Source organism: Hypanus sabinus, chromosome 11 (genome assembly GCF_030144855.1).
Source record: "Hypanus sabinus isolate sHypSab1 chromosome 11, sHypSab1.hap1, whole genome shotgun sequence".
Classification (NCBI taxonomy): domain Eukaryota; kingdom Metazoa; phylum Chordata; class Chondrichthyes; order Myliobatiformes; family Dasyatidae; genus Hypanus; species Hypanus sabinus.
In genome coordinates, this window is record NC_082716.1 from 7,360,180 (window position 1) to 7,386,228 (window position 26,049).

Genomic DNA, 26,049 nt, shown 5'->3' on the forward strand with positions numbered 1-26,049 from the left:
CTGCACTAGCCTCCCGTAAGATCCAAGGGAACAGCCAGTGGCTGAAGTGGGGAGAAGTCAGTCCCGTGGAGGCTGTTCTGTGATGGTTCCTTCTTTCCCTTTCAGAATGATTAAGAGCCAGTCTCAGGAATACTGCTTCACTCCGAGGACGTGGATCTTCCCTGCGGAGTACACTCAGTTCCAGAACTGCATCCAGGAGCTACGGAAGAAGCGCAGGCAGAAGACGTTCATCGTCAAGCCAGCCAACGGCGCGATGGGTCATGGGTAGGTCGCAACTTCCAAACTGATCTCACCCACTCCGGCTTCTCCCTGGGAACCTGCACCATCTCATCAGAACTCTATTCCTGCCCGCCCTGCATTTCGTGTGTGTGTTACACCAACAGAACTTTCCAAAGCCGTCACCTTTACCTCCAAGTGCAGAATGTACATTGGATCACCCTCATCTTAGGAATGCACACAAAATGCAGGGGGAGCTCAGCATCTACGGAGGGAAATGGTCATTTCAGGCCAAGGCCTTTCTTCAGGATCATTCATCACCATTCTGGGCCCTAAATAGTCCTTCCGGGTGAGGTGACACTTCACCTGCAGGTCTGTTGGGGTCGTCTACTGCATCTAGTGCTCCTGCTCTAGTCTTGTTGAGTCCTGATGCAGATATGGGGTCGGCTTTGTTATGCATCATCCCTCTGTCTGCCACAAATGGCAGTATTTACCTGTGGCCACTCACTTCAGTTTTACTTTCTGTTCCACAGCACCCCACAATGAGGCCACTCTCAGGTTGGAGGAACAACACCTCATATTCCATCTGGGTAGATTCCAACCTGATGACATAAGCACAAATTCCTCCAACTTTTGTAATTTCTCCTTCCATCCCTTATTTTCCATTCCCCAATCTGACTCCCCTTTTACCCCATCGCTTCTCCGCACGTGCCCATCTGGTGTCCCTTCTTCTTCCATTTCTCCTATTGTCTTCACTCCTCTCCTATCAGGGTCATTCTTCTTCAGCCCTTAACCTTTTCTACCTATCACCTCCCAGCTTCTAACTATCCTCCCTCCTCCACCCACCCACCTTCCCCCCCTCACCTGGCTTCAGCTCTTACCTGCCAGCTTGTGCTCCTTCCTCTCTCCCACCTTCTTATTCTGTCTTCCACCTAGAACTACCTCATCTGTCTGAACCCCACCGAATGTAGGCCCAGAGATGTTAAATGCTCCTCATAGGTTAAGTGTTAAGAAAGTCACAGCATTGCAGCAGGACTTTTGGCCCAAATTGCCCATTTTCAGCCAAGCTATCCCAGTTGGGTTTGTCCCATATCCTTTCAAGCCTTTCTTATCCACGTATCCTTAAAGGAAGGGAATCTGCCATTCTTTTTGGTCCTTATTTAACTCCAGCCACACTAATCTGGTTGTCTCCTATTCGCCCACTCAGGTCAAAGGGCAATTAATGATGGACAATGTTGGAATTGGCTTATTATTGTCACTAGGGGTAGGGCAGTACTGTAGTGGTTAGCTCAAAGCTTTACAGTACCAGTGACCTGGGTTCAATTCCCACCACTGCCTGTAAGGAGTTAGTATGTTCTGCCTGTGACTGCGTGAGTTTCTTCTGGGTCCTCCGGTTTCCCTCCACTCTCCAAGCACATAACAGTTGTTAGGCAAGTCGGTCATTGTAAGTTGTCCTGTGATTAGGCGAGGGTTAAATCAGGTTGCTGGGCGGTGCAGCTTACTGGGCCGGAAGTGGTTATTCTGCACTGTATCTCAATAAAACAAAATGTATCCAGATACAGTGAAAAGCTTGTCCTGCACACTGTTAGTACAGATCAGATCATCGAACAGTACATTGAGGTGAAACAGGCTAAACAATAACAGAATGCAGAATCAAACATCACAGCTACAAAGAATGTGCCGTGCAGGTAGACAATAAAATGCAAGATCATGACGAGGTCATACTGTACTCATTCATTTGTTACGTGCCATGTCGTATGACGTGGGTGATTGTACTCGCCAAGTTTTTCCACAGAAGTGGTTTGCTGTTACCTTTACTGAGGCAGTGAGAAGTGTTGACAGAGGAGAGGCAGGTTCCACTGTGATGTGCAGAGATGTGGCCACAACCTTCTAGTTCCTTGTCATGGGCAGAGCAAAGTTATTATCAAAATATCTATATGTTACCATAAGCTACCTCGAGATTACTTTTCTTGTAGGCTTTTACAGGAAAATGGAAGAAATGCAATCGAAAGACCAAACCTAAACACTGCAGTTGCCGTACCAGGCTGTGATACATCTGAAAGGATGCCTTTTATGGTGCATCGATAAAAATTGGCGAGGGTCAGTGGGAATGTGCCAAATTTCTTTAGCCACCTGAGGACCTAGAGGTATTGGTGATCTGCCTTAGCAGTGACATCTAAATGGTTGGACCAGGACAGGATATTGGTGATTGTAGCTCTGAGGAACTTGAAGGGGTCTTTGTTATTGAGACCATAAGACTTTTGCCCCATCAAGTCTGCTCCACCATTCCATCTTGGCCGATTTATTGTCTCTCTCAACCCCATTCTCCTGCCTTCTCCCTGTAATCTTTGACGTACAGCTAATCAAAAACTTATCAATCTCCATTTTCAATATACCCATTGAATCGTCCTCCATGGTCATCTGCGCAGATTCACCATCCCCAGGGTAAAGAAATTCCTTCTCATCTCTTTTCTAAAGCAAAGTCCTGCTAATATGAGGCTGTGCCCTCTGGTCATAGACACTCCCCCACCCCCCACCCCCGCTACACGAAACATCCTCTCCACATCCACTCTATCTCAGCCTTTCAATATTTGATAGGTTTCAATGAAATCCCCCCTCATTCTTCTAAATTCTAGTGCGTGCAGGCCCAGAGCCAACAAACACTCTTCACACATTGACCCTTTCATCCCTGGGATCTTTCTAGTGCATCTTGTCTGGTCCCTTTCCAATGCCAGCACATCTTTTCTTGGATCAGGGGCCCAAATTTCTCACAATACTCTAGGTATGGTCTGATCAATGCCTTATAAAGCCTCAGCATCACACCCTTGCTTTTGTATTCTACTCCTGTTGAAATTAATGCTAATATTGCATTTGCCTTCCTTGCCACCGTTTCAACCAGCATGAGGGTTCCCAATTAATGTCTGAATTTCCTGAATGAATAAATTAAGATAAAATATGAACATGTCTCCAGTTTTAACACCGCCACTAGGCAGACCACAGCTGAAATTCAGGGAAGAGGACTAGAAAAATCTCACCATAGTAATAGTAGCTTCCCGCCAGCAGAGGGAGTACCATTCCACCTCCCACAATCTCGTCTTCCCAGGAGCGCCTGACGCTCACACTGGTAAGGAAAGTTTTCCTGACACCATTGCCCCTCACGTTAATGATCTGAAAAAATTCACTTGACGAAAGATGAGTAGAAATGATCTTCAGTGGGAGTTAAATGCTGAAGGATAGATCTAATTGCTTTTCTTTCTGCTGTTTGTACCCCTCAACCATCAGGCTCTTGAACCAGAGGGGATAACTTCACGACTTCACTCACCCCAATACTGAAACTGTTTTCACAACCTATGGACTCACTTTCAAGGACTCCTCATCCTCCATTATCGATATTTATTGCTTATTTATTTATGATTATTGTTTATATTTGCTCAGTTTGTTGTTTGTTGTCTTATGGGCAGTGTTGATTCTGTTGTGTGTCTTTGTACTTACTGTGAATGCCCTGGTTGTAGAAGGTGACATATATGTACTTCGATAATAAATTTGCTTTGAACTTTGAGAGTTTGGAAAGTTTCACCTGGGGTTAATGTCATTTGTATTCCTGGCACATAGTTTTTTACCGAAGAAGTGAATTTCCTTTAGCCAACCATTTTAATTCCGCTCCCCATTCCCATTCCAACATGTCGGTTCATGGCCTTCTCTTGTGTCACGATGAGCCCCCTCTCAGCTTGAAGGAGCAACAACTCATATTCTGCCTAGGTTGCCTCCAACCTAATCCATAAACACCAATTTCTCTAGCTTCTAGTAATTTCTCCCCTCCCCCTATTTAATCCCGATTCTCCATTCTGGCTTCCCTCTTACCTCTTCTCCTCTTCTCACCTGCCTGTCACTTCTCCCTGGTTCCCCTCCTCCATTCCCTTTCTCCCAAGGTCCACTCTCCTCTCCTATCAGATTCCTTCTTCTTTAACCCTGTACCTTTTCCATCTATCACCTCCCAGCTTGTTACTTTATTCCCCCTCTCCCACCTACCCATCTTCCCCCTCAGCTGGTCTCACCTATCACCTGTCAGCTTGTACTCTGTCCCCTCTCCACCCCCCATCCCCTTATTCTGGCTTCTTCCCCCTTCCTTTCCAGTCTTGATGACGGGTCTCAGCCAGAAAAGTTGACTCTTTATTCTCCTCCATAGATGCTGCCTGACCTGCTGAGTTCTTCCAGCATTTTGCATTTTGTCTGTGTTATTCTGGATTTCCAGCATCAGCAGAAACTCTTGTATTTGAGAATGCACTTTATGATCCTGATTCAGAGTTTTGCCTTGAAATATCAACAATTCCTTGCCCTCCCACACACAAATCTACTCGGCCTGTTAAGTTTAGAGTCTTAGGGAAATATAGCACAGATACAGGCCTTTCGGCCCACTCAGCTAGTCCCAATTCCCTGCATTTGGCCCATATCTCTCCTAGCCCCACCCCTCCATTTACCTATCCAAGTGCTTTTTAAATGATGCTGTTGTACCTCATAAACAGAAGATGCTGGAAATCCAGAATAACTCAGGGAAAATGCTGGAGGAACTCAGTGGGTCAGGCAGTGTCTATGGAGAGGAATAAACAGTTGGTGTTTTGTGCTGGGGACCTTATTCAGGACTGGAAAGGAAAGGGGAAGAAGACAGGTTCTATTGTAGCTGCCTTAGCCACCAGCTCTGGCAGCTTGTTCTACATACACCATGGGGTGCCAAGGTAGCATAGCAGTTAGCACGACACTATTGCAGCTAGGGGTGTCGGCGTTCAGAGTTCAATGCCAACGTCACTTGTGAGGAGCCTGTACATTCTCCCTGCCGAACGTGTGGGCTTTTCTCTGGGTGCATCCCACAGTCCAGTGACGTACCCATTAGTAGGTTAATTGGTCACTGTAAATTGTCCTGTGATTCGGCTGGGGTTAAATCGGGGCACTGCTGGGCGATGCAGCTCGCTTGGCCGGAAATCTGCGTTGTAGATCTAAAATAAATAAGTATAATAAACAGAGTTAGAGAGCACCGCAGACCCTTCAGCCCATCCAAACTGTGCCAAATTGTTATTCTGCCTACCTGCATCCGGACCGCACCCCTCCAGGCAGCAGCACTGGTCCGTTCTCCGAGTCCCCAGTAGCTGACCCTTGCTTGATCTTCTTCCTTTGCCCCCTTTAGTAGGTTAATCGGTCATTACAAATTCTCCTGCCATTAAGCTGGGGTTAAATTGGCAGGTTGCTGGGCATCGCGGCTCTTTTAAGAGCTAGAGGGGCCTGTTCTGCACTGTATCTCAATAAGTACATATACTCTGAGGTAGAAGTTGCGCCTCGTTCCATTTTAAATCTTTGCCCTCTGACCCTACACCTGTGCCCCCTAATTCCAAACTCCCTTACCCTGGCAAAAGGTCCATCTTCTCTCAGAGGGTCATGAGAGTGTGGAATGAGCTGTTGGCACAAGTGGTGCGTGTGAGCTTGATTTTAATGTTTAAGAGAAGTTCTGATAGGTACTTAGGGTACGGAGGGCAGTATGTCATGTACTAGATGGGGTGAAGGGCCTGTTTCTGTACTGCACTTTTCTATGACTCTGTGACTTTATCTATGCCTCTCATGATTTTAAACAGTTCTTTAAGGTTGCCCCTCATTCTCATGCGTTCCAAGGATAAGGACCTACTCTGACCAAACCCTTCCTGTTACTCTGGCCCTCGAGTTCCAAAACCATCCTTGTAAATCTTTCCTGTGCTCTCCAATCAAACTCCCTACACCTGGAGTTGCCTAGTGGGTCGTTCCTTGCTCCTGACCTAGGATGTGGAAGCTTAAGGTGTAGAAGAAATTTACCAGGATGTTGCCTGGATTAGCAAACATGTCTTATGAGGAAAAGTTGAGTGCGATAGAGTTTTTCTCTTTGTAGTGATGGATGAAGAGAGGTGACTTGATAGAAATATACAAGATAAGATTGAGTAGTCAGCCTGAGACCTTTTCCCAGGGCAGAAATGGCTAATATGACAGTGCTTAATTTGAAGGTGACTGGAGGAAAGTTTAGGGGTGACGTCAGAGGTAGGTTTTTTACACAGAGAGTGGTGGGTGTGTGGAACACTCTGCTAGGGGTGGTGGCAGATGCAGATTAATTAGAGATATTTAAAAGACTTAGATAGGCACATGGAGAGTGAAAATGAATCAGCCACAATGTTGGAATAGTCTTGATGGTCCAAATGCCTTATGGTCCTTACCCAAAGTTGTGCATGTTACTACTTTAATTGGTAGGAGCAAATTTTTCCCAGTGTGTAGGTATCAGAATCAGGTTTATTATCACCGTTTTATATGACATGAAAGTTTAGTCACGCAGCGTTCAGAATAAGGTAATAGATCGGATTGGACGTTGGCTTTGTGGGAGAAGCCAGAGTTGTAGCAGATGGTTGCCTCCCTGACTAGTGGAGTGCTGGGTCCATTGTTGTTTGTCATCTCTATCAGCAATCTGGATGATAACGTGATTAACTGGATCAGCGAATTTGCGGATGACACCAAGATGGAGGGTGTAGTGGACAGTGAGGAAGACTATCAAAGCTTACAGTGGGATCTGGCCCAGCTGGAAAAATGGGCTGAAAAATGGCAGATAGAATTTAACGCATACAGATGCAAGGTGTTGGTTTTTGGGAGGGCCAACAGGGCAGGTCTTACACCGTGAGCAGAAGGGCATTGTGGAGTGCAGTAGAACAGAAGGATCTGGGAGTTCAGGTAGATAATTCCTTGAAAGTGGCAATGAAGGTACTTTAGGGTTGTTAAGAAAGATCTTGGCATATTAGCCTTCATAAATAGAAGTATTGAGTACAGGAGTTGGAATGTTAAGTTGAATAAGGTGTTGGCAAGACCTAATTTGGAGTATTGTGTGCAGTTTTCATCACCTACCTACAGGAAAGATGTCAATAACATTGAAAGAGTGCAGAGAAAATTTACAAGGATGTTTCCAGGACTTGGGGACAGTTATAGGGAAAGATTGAATAGATTAGAACTTTATTTCCTAGAGCATAGGAGAATGAGGGGAGATTTGATAGAGGTATACAGGGTTATGAAGGGTATAGATAGATCAAGGCAAGCAGGCTTTTTCCACTGAGGTTGGGTGAGACTCAAACTGTAGGTCATGGGTTAATGGGTTGAAAGGCGAAAAGTTTAAGGGAAACCTGAGGGGGAGCATTTTCATTCAGAGGGTGGTGAGAGTGTGGAATGAGCTGCCAGTGGAAGTGGTGGAAGTGGGTTTAATTTCAAGATTTAAGAGAAATTTGGACAGGTGCATGCATGGGAAGGGTTTGGAGGTCTATGGTCTGGGTGCACGCCAATGGGACTAGGCAGATTAATAGTTTGGCACAGATTAGATGGGCTGAAGGACCTGTTTCTGAGCTCTATGATGTTATGACTCCTGATTTCACATTTATAAACACCCCCCTCATTTTTCTCAGCAAGCTGCATTTCTGAATAGGTTAGCACTTTATTGCCTGGAGCCTAGGAGACTAAGAGAACTTTGATAAAGGTATACAGAATTCTGAGGGGAAAAGATAGGGTAAATGTAATCAAATTTTTTCCACTGAGGTTTCTTGGCCCCTTCCCACTCTCAGTCCACAATAGAGACCCATACCAGAATCAAGTTTATCATCACTCACATATGTCATTAAATTTATTTGTGTTTTGTGGCAGCAGTACATTGCAATACATAAAATTACTACAGTACTGTGCAGAAGTCTCAGACACCCTAGCTATATTTGTGCCCAAGACTTTGCATGGTACTGAAGGGTTGTAGTATTTTATGTTTTAGTTTCTGTGTATCCGTACTGCGGGTGCGGGCTTAGAGAATGATTGAACGTTGCTATTTAAAGACTTCGGTCACTGCAGCTGTTAAGAAATGCAGGTCAGAGTATTTGCCCTGCTGCGGACTCTATCCAAATTCATCACTTTCTGGTGTCCTTCCCTGGGCTGTGGATTGTACGCTCATTTTCCCATCCATTAATGAGTTGTAGATCAGGGAGTTGGTCTCTCATTCCCATCTTGACGTCAATCTGAAGACAAGCCATCAACAAATATCGACAGCTGGTGACACTTTAAGAACCTTCCGAACCTGAACAGCGATTGCAATTAAAGTTGCGGCTGCCAACTCTGCAGCTGGTTCGCTCCTACAAGTTTCAGGTTCCATTTCTGACTGTGTTCTCTGAGCTGACCTCGGTGTGTTCAAGGCAAGGAAACCTGTATTTGTCAGTGTGTGTGCTTTTTTAACAAATACTTCCACTCGAGCAGCACTTTGAAAGTGCATTAGGTGCTGAGAAGATGATTAGCTTTATTTGTCGCTTGTGCAGAGAAACGTAGAGGGAAATGCGTCTTTTGCATCCGAGGATGTGAGGCGGGACAGCCCGGAAATGTTGTCAAGCTTCTGGTGCCAAAATAGCATGAACACAACTCATTGATCCAAGCTTTTAAAATTGAAACGTTTCACACAAAATGCCAGAGGAACTCAGCAGGTCAGGTAGCATTAATGGAAATGAATAAACTGTCGAGGTTTCGGGCCGAGACTCTTCTTCAGGACTGGAGAGGAACAGGGGAGATACCAGAATAAGAAGGTGGGGGAGGAGGACAAACTAGAAGGTGACAGGTGAAGCCAGGTGGGTGGGAAAGATAACGGGCTGGAGAGGAAGGAGTCTGATAGGAGAGGAGAGCGGACCACAGGAGAAAGGGAAAGAAGAGGGGATCCAGGGGTGGTGATAGGGAGGCGAGGGGAAGAGGTCAGAGTGAGGAATAGAAGAGAGAAGAGGGAGAGAAAAAGATTACCAGAAGGATGAATCGATGTTTATGCCATCGGGTTGGAAGCTACCTAGACAGAATATGAGGTGTTGCTCCTCAACCCTGTGGGTGCCCTCATTGTGGCAAAAGACGAGGCCATGGGCCAACATATTGGAACAGGAATGGTGATAGGAATTAAAATGGTTGACAACCAAGAAATTCCGCTTCTGGTGGATGGAGCAGAGATCCTTGTCAAAGCAGTCCCCCAACTTAAGTCAGGTCTCGCCAATGTAGAGGAGGCTGCTTTGGGAACACTGGATACAAGAGGTGACCCCAACAGATTCACAGGTGAAGTGCTGCCTCATTGAGAAGGACTATTTGGGGCCAAATTTTAAAGATGAGCTTCATGGGTCATATTTACATCGGAACATGCAGTGAAATGTCATTTGCGTCGATGACCAACGGTGCCTGAGTACGTGCTGGGGGGGGGGGGGGGAGGGGGCTGCCCGCAAGCATCGCCACGCTTCCGACTCCAACATAGCAACTTACTGACCTGTATGTGTTATGGACTGTGGGAGGATCCGGAGGAAACCCACGTGGTCACTGGGAGAACAGACAAGCTCCTTACAGAGAGCAGTGAGAAATGAATCCCAGTCAGTGATCGCTGGCACTGTGAAGGATGTAACATTTGTGGGCTACCCAGCACATCCTCACTGATCTGATTTGACACCAACAGTGCATTTTACTCTACATTTTGATGTTACAAATAAAGCTAATTTTTAATATTTAATTGTGTTATCAGGTTGGAGGCTACTCAGAATATGAGGTCTTGCTCCTCCAATGTGAGTTTGGTCTCATCTTGGCAGTAGAGGAGGCCATTGTCAGACATGTCAGAATGGGAGTGGGAAGTGGAATTGAAATACGTGGCCACTGGGAGGTCCTGCTTTTTGTGGCAGATGGAGTGAAGTTGCTCATCTCAATATCATCAATATTCCCCTCCCATCCATGAACCTATCCAAAAATTTCTCTGAAATGTTGAAATTGAACCCACATCCATCACTTCTGCTGATGGATCTTTGCAATTCTCGCCCCCCCCCCCCCCCCCTCTGAGTGGAAAAACTTCTCTCTCAGGCTCCTGATGTTTGATAGCTCCGGTCTGTACTCGCTGGAATTTAGAAGGATGAGGGGGGAATCTCATTGAAACCTATCGAATGTTGAAAGGCCGAGACAGAGTAGATGTGGAAAGGGTGTTTCCCATGGTGGGAGAGTCTAGGACAAGAGGGCACAGAGGGGTGCCTTTTCAAAACAGAGATGCAGAGTAATTTCTTTAGACAGAGGGTGGTGAATTTGTGGAATTTATTATCACAGGCAGCAGTGGAAGTCAGGTCTTTGGGCTTATTTAAGGCAGGGATTGATCAATTCTTGATTGGACACAGCATCAAAGGTTACGGGGAGAAGGCTGGGGAGTGGGGCTGAGGCAGAGGTGAAAAAACAGGATCAAACATGATGGAATGGCAGAGCAGACTCTATGGGTTAAATGGCTTAATTCTGCTCCTATGTCTTCTGGTCTTCTGGTCTATGGTTTATGAAGGCCAATGTGCCAGGAGTTCTCTGTGCAAACCCACCCACATGTGATCCCACTTTAAAGAATTATGGATCTGTATTCCCCAATCTCTCTGTTCTACCACACTCCTACCACTCACTGTGTAAAACCTACCCTGGTTTGCCCTCTCAAAGTGCAACACCTCACACTTGTCTGCATTAAATTCCATCTCCCATTCTTCGGCCCATTTCCCCAACAGGTCCAGATCCCGCCGCAGGCTTTGATAGTCTGCCGCGCTGCCCTCTACACCCTCAATCTCGTCGTCATCCACAAATTTGCTGATCCAGTTTACTACATTATCATCCAGATCGTTGATACAGAACTGAGTCAACTGAGGTGCCTTAGTTGCAGGATTTGAATTTGCATCAAGCCAGCTTTTTAATGAAGCGAGGCTGAATTAAGACGATAAGACAGCGGCAGATGACATAGGGCAGAGGGTTCAGTGGTGATTTTCTACAAAGCTGGTTCTTTACTCCGCGTCTGCAAAATTAAAATCTCTAAGAGTCCTCCAGGCACTGTCTATTCAGCTGCAGATCACCGTTCTTAAATTATTTATTGGCTGTTTTATTAGCCTCAGCCTTCGTGCAGGGATACCGAGAAAGAACAAGGGAATATTGTCTGTAGAAGTATTGGGCATGTTGTCTGTCTCTGCTGGTGTTAATGTCCCACTGAACAGCCATCTGGAGCGAGGCAGTGGGAGCAATCACTGGACCCACTCACTAGGTGTTGAACATCTCCTTAATTTCAGGGATCTGAACGGCACAGAACTTAGTAATCTCCACTGGTGACACCCCTGTGTCACTTGCTACTTCTAGCCAAATGCTCATCCTATGTGCCTTTGACCGAGAGCTGTCAAAACAGGTTTTCCATCTCTAACGCTAATCAATCTTTGCAGCGAGCTAATTTGCACTCTTAAATCATTGTGGGCAGATTTGGGCACCTTACCTATGAAAGTATGTGCTGGCATTGGAGAGTCCAGAGGAGGTTCATGAGGATGACTCCAGGAATGACAGGGTTATTGTATGAGGAACATTTGATGGCTCTGGGCCTGTACTCATTGGAGTTTAGAAGAATTATGGTGGGGTGGTGGGGGGGGGGGGGGGGTGGGGAGAATCTCATTGAAGCTTATCAAATTTTGAAAGGCCGAGACAGAGTGGATGTGAGAGGATGTTTCGTGTAGCGGGGGGCACAGGACTAGGCTCAGAATCGAAGGATGTCCCTTTAGAACAGAGATGAACCGAAATTTCTTTAGTCTGTGAAATTCATTGCCACAGATGGCTGTGGAGACCAAATTATTGAGTATATTTAAAGGGGAAGTTGATATTTCCTTAAATAGTAATCATGCTAAAGGTTATGGGGAGAAGGCAGGAGAATAGGGTTGAGAGGGATAATAAATCAGACATGATGGAATGGTGGAGCAGGCTAGATGGGCTAATTCTGCTCCTATGTCTTATTGTCTTAGGGTTGCCAAATTAGTTCTGACTTGGAGACATACTGGAAATCCAGAGCAACACGTACCAAGTGCTGGAGGAACTCAGCAATCCAGGCAACATCAATGGAGAGGAAAAACAGTTGATTTTTGGGGCAAGACCTTTCATCGGGGCAGGAGAGGAAGAGGACAGAAGCTAGAATATGAAGGTAGGGGAAGGGGTGGGAGAACAAGCTAGAGGGTGATAAGTGAGACCAGGTGAGGGGGATGGTGGGTGTATGGGGGAGGGGGGGATGAAGTAACAAGCTGGGAGGTGATAGGTGGAAGAGGTAAAGGGGTGAAGGAGGAATCTGATTGGAGAGGATAGTGGACCATGGGAGAAAGGGAAAGAGGAGAGGAACTAGAGAGAAGTGGTGGTAGGTGAGGAGAAGAGAAGGGTAACCAGAATGGAAAATGGAAAAGGAGAGACAGAAAGTATGGAAGGTTACCAGAAGTTGAAGAAATTGATGTTCATGCCATTGGGTTGGGGGCTACCCAGACAGAATATGAGATCTTGCTCCTCCAAATGAGTTGGCCTTATAGTTGCAGTGGAGGTGCCCATGGACAGACATATCAGAATGGAAAGTCGAATTGAATTGTGTAGCTACTGGGAGAATCTGCCTTTGTGATGGTGGGCACTAACCAATACTGACATTTCAAGGCAGTGATCCATCATCAGATTTATAAGGAGTGTCTGTATGACCTGTCCGTGGAATGTGTGGATTTCTTCCGGGTGCTCAAGTTTCCTCCCACAGTCCAAATACATACTGGGTAGTTTAATTGGTCATTGTAATCTGTGCCGTGATTAGGTTAGGGTCAAATTGGGGACATCGGGGGTTGCTCGAAGTGCAGCTCAAAGGCCCAGAAGGGCTTATTTTGCGCTGTGTCTCTAAATGAAAAATAAATGAGTAGGTGTTGAACCATAGGGGATAATGAACATTATAGGGAAAAATGTGACATTCAGTTACCGGGCAGCAGAAGGCCCAGGAGATTAAATAACATTAGAAGTAATATTGCAAATGTTCAAGAAAGCTTACATTAAAAAAAAACAAAAGGTCAGTCTAGAGGTGGATCAGTGTGAAGTTAAGATTAGCTTTATTAGTCACATGTACATCAAAACATACAGTGAAATGCACCTCTTGCATCAACGACCATCATCAGGACTGTGCTGAGAGTAACCCTGCTGGTACCGACATAGCATGCCCACAACTCACTAACCCTAACCTATGTGTCTTTGGAACGTGGGAGGAGTTCAGAACACTCGGAGGAAAGCCACGTAGTCACGGGGAGAATGTGCAAACTCCATATGGACAGTGCTGGGATTCGCACCTCAATCACTGGCATTGTAAATGGATACACTACTACGCTACTGAGACTTTAATATGAGAAATATCTGAAATTATGAGAAATATCTGAAATTACCATAAGACCATAAAGATGTAGGAGCAGAAGTAGGCCATTTGGCCCATCGAATTTGCTCCTTCATTTCATCATGGCTGATCCATTTTCCCTCTGAGCCCCAGTTTCCTGCCTTCTCTCCGTATCCCTTCATGCCCAATCAAGAACCTATCAACCTCTGCCTTAAATATACCCACACAGGCACCTGCAACAACGAATTTTACAGATTCACCACTCTGGCTAAAGACATTCTTGATGGGTTGAATGGCCTATTTCTGCTCCTGTCTTGTGGTCTTATAACTTTTATTCAGGTCATTGGAGTGGCAGTGATGTTGTTAACCAAACCTACCCCGTGACTCCCAGTGTCCTCTCCATTTCCGCTCCAGAATCTCGTTGATAAGGAACGGGGATAAACTACAGGCCCATGAGCACTTGATTGTGCAAGAGTACCTGGACAAGCCATTCCTTCTGGAAGGTTACAAGTTTGACCTCCGCATCTACATCCTGGTGACCTCTTGCGACCCCTTGCGGATATTTTTGTACAACGATGGGTTGGTACGAATGGGCACGGAGAAGTACCACACACCCACTGATGCCAACCTGGTAAGGTGATTCTGACTCAAGCATTTTGGTAAAGTTTAATGTTCTGAAGCAAACTATTGCAGCTGCTGAGAATCTGACAAAAAATCAGTAAAAAGGGAAATAATTGGTAAATTAGTCTATTATAAAGACAAGATCGTCTGCGGATTCTGGTAATCCAGAGTAACACATATAAAATGGTGGGGAAGCTCAGCAGGTCAGGCAGCAGCTATGGAAAAGAATGGATAGTCGATGTTTTGGGCCGAAACTCTTCATCAGAACTGGAATGGAAGGGGAAAGATGCCAAAAGAGAAAAAGATGGGGGGAAGGGAAGGAGGACAGGCCTGAAGGTCAGAGGTGATACCAGGTGGGTGGGAAAGGAGAAGAGCTTGAGAAGAAGGAATCTGATAAGAGTAGGGTGGACTATGGGAGAAAGAGAAGGGGGTAGGGGAGAGACACCGGGGGAAGATAATAGGCAGGAGAGAGAGGCAAGAGGCCAGAGTGGGACAAACAAATAGATAAATAAATAAACAAACAAACAAACAAACAAGCAGTAAATACTGAGAACATGAGATGAAGAGTCCTTGAACATGAGTCCATTGGTTGTGGGAACAGCTCAGTACTGGAGTCAGTGAAGTTGAGTGAGGTTTTCCCCTCTGGTTCAAGAGCCTGATGGTTGAGGGGTAATAACTGTTCCTGAACCTGGTGGTGAGGGTCCTGTACCAACTCCTTGATGGCAGCAGTGAGAAGAAAGCATGCCTTGAGCGGTGGTGGTCCCTGCTTTCTTGTGAGAACATTCCGAGTAGATGCATGGGGCCATATCCACTACTTTTTATAGGATTTTCTGTTCAAATGTACTGGTGTTGCCATATTGGGCTTGAATGCAGCCAGTCAGTGTACTCTCCACTAACACATCTATAGAAGTTTGTCAAAGTTTTAGATGTCATGCTGAATCTTTGTAAGCTCCTAAGGAAATAGAGGCACAGCCATGTTTTCTTCATAATTGCACTGGAATGCTGGGCCTAGGACAGATCCTCTGAAATGATAACACAGAGGAATATAAAGTTGCAGACTCACTCCACCTCTGATCCTGTGATGAGAACTGCCTCATGGACCTCTGGTTTCCTCCTCCTGAAGCTTTTTATTCACCAGATCAGTTTGCTTCACCAACTCCATGCCACTGGACTGTGACCCCATGATGGGTACTAGCCTCCATTGTATCCAAGACATCTTCAAGGGATGGTGACTCAGGAAGGTAGCATTCATCATTAAGGACCCCCATCACCCAGGACATGCCCTCTTCACATTGTTACCATCAGGAAGAGTGCCTGAAGGCACTCAATGATTCAGGAACATTCTTCCCCTCTGCTACCTGATTTCTAAATAGTCATGGGACCCATGAACACCACCTCACTACTTTTTTAATTTCTGTTTTTGCACTACTTATTTTAATTTAACTATTTAATATACATATATACAGTACATACTTACTATATTTCAGTTTTTTTTCTATATCATGTATAACATTGTACTGCTGATGCAAAGTTAACAGATTTTATGACATATGTGGTGATATTAAACTTGATTCTGATTCTGAACTTGGTGGTGTGAGTCATAAGGCTCCTGTAGCTCCTTCTTGATGGCAGCAGTGAGAAGAGAGCATGAAGTAGTGCAGGTCCCCAATGATGGATGCTGCTTTCCTGTGTCAACGCTCCATGTAGATATACTCAATGTTGGGGAGGGCTTTACCTGTGATAGATTAGGCTGTGTCCACTACTTTGTGTAGGATTTTCCATTCAAGGGCGTTGGTGTTTCCATACCAGGCTGTGATGCAACCAGTCAATATACTCTCTACTACACATCTATAGAAGCTTGTCAAGGTTTTAGATTTTATGCCAAATCTTTGCAAACTTCTAAGGAAGAAGGGGCACTGCAATGCTTTCTTTGTAATTGCACTTAAGTGTTGGGCCCAGGACAAGTCTTCTGAAATGATAACCCCTTGGAATTTAAAGTTGCTGACCCCTCTCCACGCTGATCCCGCGATGAGGACCTCATGGACCTCTGTTTGCCTCCTCTTGAAGTCAATAATGAACTCCTTGGTCTTGCTGACATTGAGTGAGAGGTTATCGTTTGTGTGGCAAATTCAGCAGGGCATGGTTGAAGCCATCAGTCTAGGGGAGAGTGCATCTCTGATTCAGAATCAGGTTTATTATCACTGAACTGTGCTGTGAAATTTCTTGTTTTGCAGCACAGTGCAATACACAAAAAGTACTGCAAGTTACAATAAAAGATTATATTAAATTAGACAAAAGAGGAATATTGAGGTAACGCTCATGGATTCAATGTCCATTCAGAAATCTGATGCTGGAGGGGAAGAAGCTGTTCCTGAACCTTTGAGTCCTGTCAAAGGGTCTCGGCCCAAAACATCGACTGTTTACTCTTTTCCATAGATGCTGCCTGGCCTGCTGAGTTCCTCCAGCTTTTTTTGTGTGCTGCATGAATCATTGGCTCCTGTACCTCCTGAGCAACAAAAACAGAAAGCTGGAGGAACTCAGCATTACAGATGGTAGTAATGGTAGTAATGTGGGTCATTAATGATCAGTTGTGCCTTTTTGAGGCATCACCTTTTGAAGATGTCCTCACCCATGGGGAGGCCCTTGCTGGCTGAGCTTACAACTCTCTGAAGGTTTTTTTCACATTCCTGTGCATTGGAGTCCCCATATCAGGCGGTGATAATCATCTTACGTTCTTAAAAAACCAGATGGCTCCCAGTTATACACTTGCCTCTTGTTCTGGAACTAATTAACAGGTTAATTGCAAAACACACCATTGTACCTTGGACCCAGACTTTCAAAACTAGTTCTGCTTTGTTGTGTGTTTTAAACCATGGATGAGTAGGCCATACTCCTCTCTCTCTGAAGGTGAAGAGTGAAACATTGAAACATTCAGTGAAATGTGTCGTTTGCATCAAATAGAATTAGCAAGAATTGTTCTGGGGCAGTCCGCAAGTATTTGCACTGTAGGGCGATACTCCAGCTGCTATGCTACCATTGACCCAGACTTACTCCTAAGACTAATTTAAGCCAACACTCTGGTCCTGTATGGAGGGAGTGCTTCATGACTGGGATGAAGACCTTCAGTGAGATATTGCAGATGCCCCTCCTGCTTGCTAACACAGATAGATGTAAAAGATCCCATATCATTTGTTTTGAAATGGAATCATTGACTTCTAAGGCACAGAATGAGGCAATTCAGGACTTTCAGCTAATCACCGTTCCAAGCTCTTGGTCTGTGGCAACACATACAGACAAAATTCTGGAAGAACTCAGCAGGTGAGGCATCATCTGTGGAGAGGCTAAGACCTCTATCTGGACCCCTCATCCTGATGAAGGGTCTCACCCCAAAACAGTGGCTGTTAATCATTTTCATAGATGCTGCCTGACCTGCTGAGTTCCTCGGCATTTTGAGTCTGTTGCCCTGAAGTTCCAGCATCTGCAGAAACTCTTGTGTTTATAGTCATTGTGTCATAGAGAACTGCAGCACAGAATCAGGCCCAATACTCAATACTTTGATTTATGAAGGCCAATGTGCCAAAGGGGGAGATGGGGTGACAAGATTAATAAGTGATTCCCTAATATAATTTGTGGGTGGTGGGGTGAAGGTGTCTCTACTAAAGGAGGTGTAAGGCACTCCTTCATTCCTCTACCCTGCAGGTCACCCTTGGGCAAGGTGCAGCATCTGCTTAGCCCCCCAATCAGGGTCACGTGAAGCCATGGGAGCAGGTGGTGGATGGTCGTATGAGCAGCTGGTGCATATCACAAGTACTGGTCATGCGACCACTGATGCCAGGCAGACAATCTCTGAAGAGTATTAATAGTGGCTGGGGTCGCCTGTCTTCTAAAGAGACTGCCCAGAAGAAGGCAAACCACTTCTGTTGAAAAATTTGGCAAGAACAATCAAGGTCATGAAAAGACCATGATCGCCCATATCATATGACACGACGCTCTTTACCCTATCTCACCTGCGATGCCACTGTCGAGGAATTATGGATCTGTATTTCCAGATCCCTCTGTTCCACCATACTCCTCAGTCCCCCAACACTCACCAAGTAAGTCCTATCCTGGTCTGTCCTCTCAAAGTGCAACACTGCACACTTGACTGAATTAAATTCCATCTGCTGAAGTTCCTCGTCTGGTTTTTCCGGGTCCTGTATGAAGATTTTCAGAGCTTCGCCCTCCAACATGCTGTCAGTCCAAATGAACAATGCCCTAATGCAGGGTCTCAACCCACAGCACCCACTATTCCATTCACATGCTGCTGATGCAGAGGACATTGTGTGTAGTACAGCACAGGAACAGGCCCTTCAGCCCATCATGTCTGTGCTGGGCATGATGTTAAATTTAACTAATTTCTTCTGCCGGCTCATGATCTGTATCCTCCTTCAGCCCCCACCACTCCCCCTCTCCCCCCTTTCCCATTCCCTGCATGATAATTTGCAGTACCAGTGACAGGGGTTCAATTCCCGCCACTGCCTGTAGAGAATTTGTACGTCCTTCTTGTGACTGCATAGCTTTCCTTGCATAGATTCAGATTCCACGCATAGTCCAAGCATGTACTGATTAGTAGGTTAATTGGTCATTGTAAATTGCCCCGTGATGAGGCTAGACTAATATCTGGGGATTGCTGGGTGGTGCAGCTTGAAGGGCTGGAAGGGCCTATTCTGTGCTCTGTCTCAATTAAATAAAATTTAAAAAAAAAAATGAGTCATAGAGTTAAAGAACAATATAGCACAGAAACAGGCCCTTAGGCCCATCTATTCCATCCTGAACCATTTAAACTGCCTACTTCCATCGACATGCACCAGGACCATAGCTCTCCATACCCCTACCATCCATGCACCTATCCAAACTTCTCAACGTTGAAATCGAGCTCGCATGCACCACTTGCGCTGGCAGCTCGTTCCACACTCTCACCGCCCTCTAGGCAAAGAAGTTTCCCCTCATGTTCCCCTTAAACTTTTCACCTTTCATCCTTAACCTATGACCTCTAGTTGAAGTCCCACCCAACCTGAGTGGAAAAATCTTGCTTGCATTTACCCTGTGTATACCCCTCAGAATTTTATACACCTCTATCAAATCTCCCCTCAATCTTCTGCCTTTCAAGGAATAGAGTGCAAACTTTTTCGATCTTAATCTTACAAACTTCTGTCAGCTCCCCTGTGAGCCTCCAACGCGACAGGGAAAACAATCCGAGGCTGTCCGGTCTCTCCTTGCAGCACATAACTTCTAATGCAGGCAGCCTGCTGGTGAAGCTCTTCTGCAACCTCTCCAAACCCTCCACAATGCTCCTGTAATAGGGCAACCAGAATTTTTGCACAATGGCCCAAGTGTAGCCGAACCAACATTTTATCCAACTGTAATGTAACTTCCTGTCTCTTACAATCTTTGCTCTGTCCAATGAAGGCAAGGATGACATAGACCTTCATTACCACCCCATCTGCTTGTTTTGTCTCTTTCTATTTGCTGTGGACTTGGATCCCAAGATCCCTTGGAAAATAAGAAAAAATAATAATAATAAACAAGTAAGCATTAAATATTGAGAACATGAGTTGAAGAATCATTGACAGTAAGTTCATTTGTTGTGGGAACAGTTCAGTGATTTGGCAAGTGCACTTGAATGAAGTTATCCGCTCCAGTTTAGGAGCCTGATGGTTGAGGGATAACAACTGTTCTTGAACCTGGTGGTGTGCCTCCTGAGGCTCCTGTACCTTCTTCCTGATGGCAGCAGTGAGAAGAGAGCCTGGCCTGAGTGGCAGAGGTCTTTGATGATGGATGCTCTTTCCTGCGACAGCACACCATGTAGATGTGCTCAGTGATGGGAAGGGCTTTACCCGTGATGAACTTTGTACATTTTAGTGCAGATGGAAGTGATCAAGAATGACAGTGAGATCTTGATCAACTGGATAAAAGCACTGAGGAACGGCAAAAGAATTTAATCTAGATAAGTGGGAAGTGTTGCATTTTGGAAGGTCAAATCAAGGCAGGACTTTCATAGTGAACAGTAGGCTGCTGGGAGTGTTGTACAGCAGATGGATCTTGGAGTATAAGCAAATAGTTCACTGAGAGTGGAGTCACAGATAGACAGGATAGTGAAGAATGCTTTTGGAACAGTGGCCTTCATCAGTCAGGATATTGAATATAGAAGCTGGAAGGTGATTTTGCAGTTGTACAGTTGCTAATGAGGCCACACCTGGAGTACTGTGTACGGGTTTGAGCACCTGTAAGACATGGTTAAACTGGAAAGTGTGCAGAAGAGATTTCCGAGGATGTTGCCTGGACTAGAGGGCCTGAGTTGTAGGGAATGGCTGGTCAGTCTAGGTCTTTATTCTTTTGTACATAGGAGAATGAAGGAGGACCTTCTATAGAAGTGTGTAGCATTATGAGAGGCGGAGACGAGAAGGATGGTGCAGCTGCACTTGGAGTATGATGTTCAGTTCTGGTCACACTCTTAATAGAAAGGTGTCCTTTGCAAACAGGTTTTTCAGCCTAATTCATCCTACCTGACCAAGGTACCCATCTAAACTATTTGCCTGCATTTGGCTCATACCCCTCTAAACCATACAACCAAAAAAAATCTCAAGATATATTTGGCCCATCGAATCTGCTCCATCATTTCATTGTGGTTGATACATTTATCCTCTCAGCCTCAATTTCCTGACATCTCCCTATATCCCATCATCCCCTGACTGATCAAAAATCTATCAACTCCTGCCTTAAATGACTTGGCCTCCACAGCTGCCTGTAGCAACACATTCCACAGTTCACCATTCTTTGGCTAAAGAAATTCATCCTCATCTCTGTTCTAAAGGGCCATCCCTCTATTTTGAGGCTGCGTCCTCTGATCTTAGACTTCTCCACCACAGGAAACGTCCTCTCCACGTCCACTCTGTCAAGGCCTTTCAAATTCAATAGCTTTCAATGAGATGCCCCTTATTCTTCTGACTTCCAGCAAGCACAGGCCCAGAGCCATCAAATGCTCCTCACATGTTAACCCTTTCATTCCTGAGATCATTCTTGTGAACTTCCTTTGGACCCTCTCCAATGCCAGCACATTCTTTCTTAGATAGCGGCCCAAAGCTGCTCACAATACTCCAAGTCAGGCCTCATCAGTGTCTTATACAGCCTCAACATTATATCCTTGCTTTTCCTTAAACCTCCCCTATCTGTGTATCTGACCTAATGTCTATTAAATGTTGTTATTGTACCTGCCTCAATAACTTCCTCTGGCAGATTATTACATGTATTTGTACCACTTTACTTACTTTATTGTCACCAAACAATTGATACTAGAGCGTACAATCATCACAGTGATATTTGTTTCTGTGCTTCACACTCCCTGAGGTACAAATCAAAGTAAATATAATAAAAATTTTAATTATAAATCATAATTAGAAAATAGAAAAGGGTAAGTACAGTAGTGCAAGTCAGGTCCAGATATTTGGAAGGTACGGCCCAGATCCAGGTCAGGATCTGTTCAGCAGTCTTATCACAGTTGGAAAGAAGCTGTTCCCAAATCTGGCCATAATTATCCTTGATTGCTCCATGTATTTGCCATTAAGATCCTATCAAATATTTCTCCACTCACTTAATCCCAGGGCAGGGGTTCCCAAGCTTTTTTATGCCATGGACCCCTACTATTACCAAGGGGTCCGCTATCCTATGCTCCCTCGTCCTTGATTCCGCAGACCTGTGAAGAACACTGCATGCATTCACCCTGTCTATGCTTCTCCTGATTTTACAGACCTCTGTAACACTACTACTACTAAAGGACTTAATTAGGAAAGGGAAAAAAGATTATGAGAGAAAGCTGGCAGGGAACATAAAAACTGACTGTAAAAGCTTTTATAGACATGTGAAAAGAAGAAGATTGGTCAAGACAAATGTAGGTCCTTTACAGTCAGAAACAGGTGAATTGATCATAAGGAACAAAGACATGGCAGACCAATTGAATAACTACTTTGGTTCTGTCTTCACTAAGGAGGACATAAATAATCTTCCGGAAATAGTAAGGGACCGATGGTCTAGTGAGATGGAGGAACTAAGGGAAATACATGTTGGTAGGGAAGTGGTGTTAGGTAAATAGAAGGGATTAAAGGCAGATAAATCCCCAGGGCCAGATGGTCTGCATCCCAGAGTGCTTAAGGAAGTAGCCCAAGAAATAGTGGATGCATTAGTGATAATTTTTCAAAACTCCTTTGTTTCTGGATTAGTTGCTGAGGATTGGAGGGTGGCTAATGTAACCTCACTTTTTAAAAAAGGAGGGAGAGAGAAACCGGGGAATTATAGACCAGTTAGTCTGACATTGGTGGTGGGGAAAATGCTAGAGTCGGTTATCAAAGATGTGATAACAGCACATTTGGAAAGAGGTGAAATCATCGGACGAAGTCAGCATGGATTTGTGAAAGGAAAATCATGTCTGACGAATCTTATAAAATTTTTTGAAGATGTAACTAGTAGAGTGGATAGGGGAGAGCCAGTGGATGTGGCATATTTAGATTTTCAAAAGGCTTTTGACAAGGTCCCACACAGGAGATTAGTGTTCAAACTTAAAGCACACGGTATTGGGGGTATGGTATTGATGTGGATAGAGAATTGGTTGGGAGACAGGAAGCAAAGAGTGGGAGTAAATGGGACCTTTTCAGAATGGCAGGCAGTGACTAGTGGGGTACCACAAGGCTCAGTGCTGGGACCCCAGTTGTTTACAATATATATTAATGATTTTGACGAGGGAATTAAATGCAGCATCTCCAAGTTTGCGGATGACACGAAGCTGGGCGGTGGTGTTAGCTGTGAGGAGGATGCTAAGAGGATGCAGGGTGACTTGGATAGGTTAGGTGAGTGGGCAAATTCATGGCAGATGCAATTTAATGTGGATAAATGTGAGGTTATCCACTTTGGTTGCAAGAACAGGAAAACCCATTATTATCTGAACAGTAGCCGATTAGGAAAAGGGGAGATGCAACGAGACCTGGGTGTCATTGTATACCAGTCATTGAAGGTAGGCATGCAGGTACAGCAGGTGGTGAAAAAGGCAAATGATATGTTGGCATTCATAGCAAAAGGATTTGAGTACAGGAGCAGGGAGGTTCTACTGCAGTTGTACAAGGCCTTGGTGAGACCGCACCTAGAATATTGTGTGCAGTTTTGGTCCCCTAATCTGAGGAAAGACATTCTTGCCATACAGGGAGTACTGAGAAGGTTCACCAGATTGATTCCTGGGATGGCAGGACTTTCATATGAAGAAAGACTGGATCAACTAGGCTTATACTCACTAGAATTTAGAAGATTGAGGGGGGATCTTATTGAAACATATAAAATTCTAAAGGGATTGGACAGGCTAGATGCAGGAAAATTGTTTCTGATGTTGGGGAAGTCCAGAAGCCTTTTAGGACCGAGATGAGGAAAAATTTCTTCACACAGAGAGTGGTGAATCTGTGGAATTCTCTGCCACAGGAACCAGATGAAGCCGGTTCATTGGCTATATTTAAGAGGAAGTTAGATATGGCCCTTGTGGCTAAAGGGATCAGGGGGTATGGAGAGAAAGCAGGTACAGGGTTCTGAGTTGGATGATCAGCCATGGTCATACTGAATGGCAGTGCAGGCTCGAAGGGTCGAATGGCCTACTCCTGCACCTATTTTCTATGTTTCTATGTTTCTACGTTACTATTCAGACTCTTGTGCTCCAAGGATTAAAGTCCTGGCTTGACCAACCTTTCCCTCAAACCTCGTCCTTCAAGTCCTGTCAATGTCCTCATACACCTTTCTTTCCGCCTTAAGGCTATCAGTGGCATTAAACAAGGCTGCGCATTCAAATACAGTAGTTGCATTGCAGTACATTGTGGTGTCAACAGTGGTATTGCAAAGCATCTGATTGCAAGACCCTGCAAAGAATTGCGAGGACTACTGGGAAGATTATCGAGGTCTCCTTTCTACCCATCTGAGATATTTATCAGGAGTGCTGCATACACAGGGTCAGTGACCCTTCCTACTATCTCTTTGACCTCCTACCATCAGGCAGAAGGTATCATAGCATTAGGACAAGGGTAGTTGGGATAGGAAGCAGCTTCCTCCCACAGGCTATGAGAACACTGAACTGTCTGCTACCTCCCGGGTCTCATCCAGTATGAAGAACCAGCAGCATTATTCTGTTTACTTTTTACACTGTGATGTAAATGCATCTTAGGCTAATTGTCAATCTTCTGGAATATATTTTATTATTTGTTAACTTATTTATGGTAATATTGCTCTATGTGTTGTGTACCTGGGCAGTATACATGACAATGTTGAATGACAATTAACTTGACCTTGAACTTGGTGTGGGAGTGTGTTGGGGTGGAGAGGGAGAAAGAAAATAGAGTGTCTGTGTTCACATTATGTATGTGTGTGGCCAGAATGAATTGTGGCCCCAGATGAACCCACAGTGCTGAGGCTTTATATGGCATCAGTCAGACCACATTTGAGTATTGTGAGCAGTTCTAAGAAAGAACATGCTGGCATTGAAGAAGATCCAGTTGAGGGTGATGAGAATGATCCTGGGAATGAAGGGGTTAATGGAGGAGTGTTTGATGGCTCAGGGCCTGTACTGACTGGAGTTGAGAAGAATGGGGGGGAGGGATATCATTGTAACTTATCAAATATTGGAAGGCCTAGATAGAGCGAGTCGGAAAGTGTACCTGGATAAGTGGAAAAGGTAAAGGGCTAAAGAAGAAGGAACCTTATAGAAGAGGAGGATCTGGTAGGATGGGAGAAAGGGAAGGAGAGGGGAATCCAGAGGGAGGTAATGGGCAGATGAGGAGAAGAGAAGGGGTAAGAGGGAAGCCAGAATAGGGAATGGAAAAAGAGAGAAATGGGAGGGAGGAAAAATATTGGAAGTTGGAGAAATTGATGTTCATGTTAGCTTGGAGGCTACACAGATGGAATATGAGGTGACACTCCACCAACCTGAGTTTGACCTCATCATGGCAATAGAAGAGGCCATGGACTGACCTGTTGGAATGGGAATGGGAAGTTGAATTGAAATGGGTGTCTACTGGGAGATCCTGCCTTCTATAGTAGACAGAGCGACAGTTCTTGACGTGTTCTAACCAGCCTTCCTTTCCGTCCACTCTTCACAGAGCCAGTTGTTCATGCACTTGACCAACTATTCCGTCAACAAGCACAATGAGAACTTTGGCCGGGCGGAGCAGGCCGACCAAGGCAGCAAGAGGTCCATCAGGTGGTTCACCGAATTCCTCCGAGACAATGACTACGACGTGGCGAAGTTCTGGAATGACGTCTCTGTGAGTATCGTCAATTGCTGAGCTTCCTTCAGCAATGGCATGTAGCATTTAATGCTTTACAGCACCAGCGATCCAAATTCAATTCCTTCGCTGTCCCTGATGAGTTTGTACCTTCTCCACGAGATCCCATTTCCTCGGATGCTCTGGGTTCCTCCTACATTCCAAAGATGTACAGTTAGGGTTAGTGGGTTGTGGGCCTGCGATGTTGATGGCGGAAGCATGCCGGCTCTTGCAGGCTGCCCCCAGCACACCCTCGAACCGTGTTGGTTGTTAACACAGATGATGCACCTCACTGTATGTTTTGATGTACACGTGACAGATAAAACTAATCATTGAAATAATAGTAGGACTGGGGTCAGGGGCTGGCCCCTGTTTTGAGCACTGTTGGGCGGGGGGGGGGGGGGAGTGGGAATGCCCTTCCTGGGGGATGTAACAGTAACTGTGCCTCTGGCACTGTCTGGACTTGTGGCTCAGAAGGATAGGGAACTGAAGAGGATGGCAGTAGTTAGAGGGGACTCTGCAGTTAGGGGGACAGATGGGTGATTCTATGGATGCAATAAAGAAACACAAATGGTAGTTTCCCTCCCAGGTATTGGAGTCCATGATGTTTCTGATCGTGCCCACAATATCCTGAAAAGAGAGGGTGAACAGCCAGAAGTCATGGGTAGAAAAAAAGAGGAGGTCCTT

At 45.2% G+C, this 26,049-nt stretch overlaps 1 protein-coding gene across 6 annotated transcripts in view; it reads left to right on the top strand.

The window, feature by feature from the left end:
• ttll7 (tubulin tyrosine ligase-like family, member 7) overlaps positions 1 to 26,049 on the top strand; it is a 204,366-nt gene that overhangs the window by 70,762 nt on the left and 107,555 nt on the right. For all 6 annotated transcript variants that reach the window (XR_009514665.1, XM_059983750.1, XM_059983752.1 and 3 more), the window contains 3 exons: positions 106 to 264; positions 13,832 to 14,048; positions 25,198 to 25,362. Coding sequence is in view for 5 of the 6 variants with exons in the window: in XM_059983750.1 (XP_059839733.1) it covers positions 106 to 264; positions 13,832 to 14,048; positions 25,198 to 25,362 (541 nt within the window). In the remaining variant the exon portion in view is untranslated. The remainder of the gene's footprint in view (positions 1 to 105; positions 265 to 13,831; positions 14,049 to 25,197; positions 25,363 to 26,049) is intronic.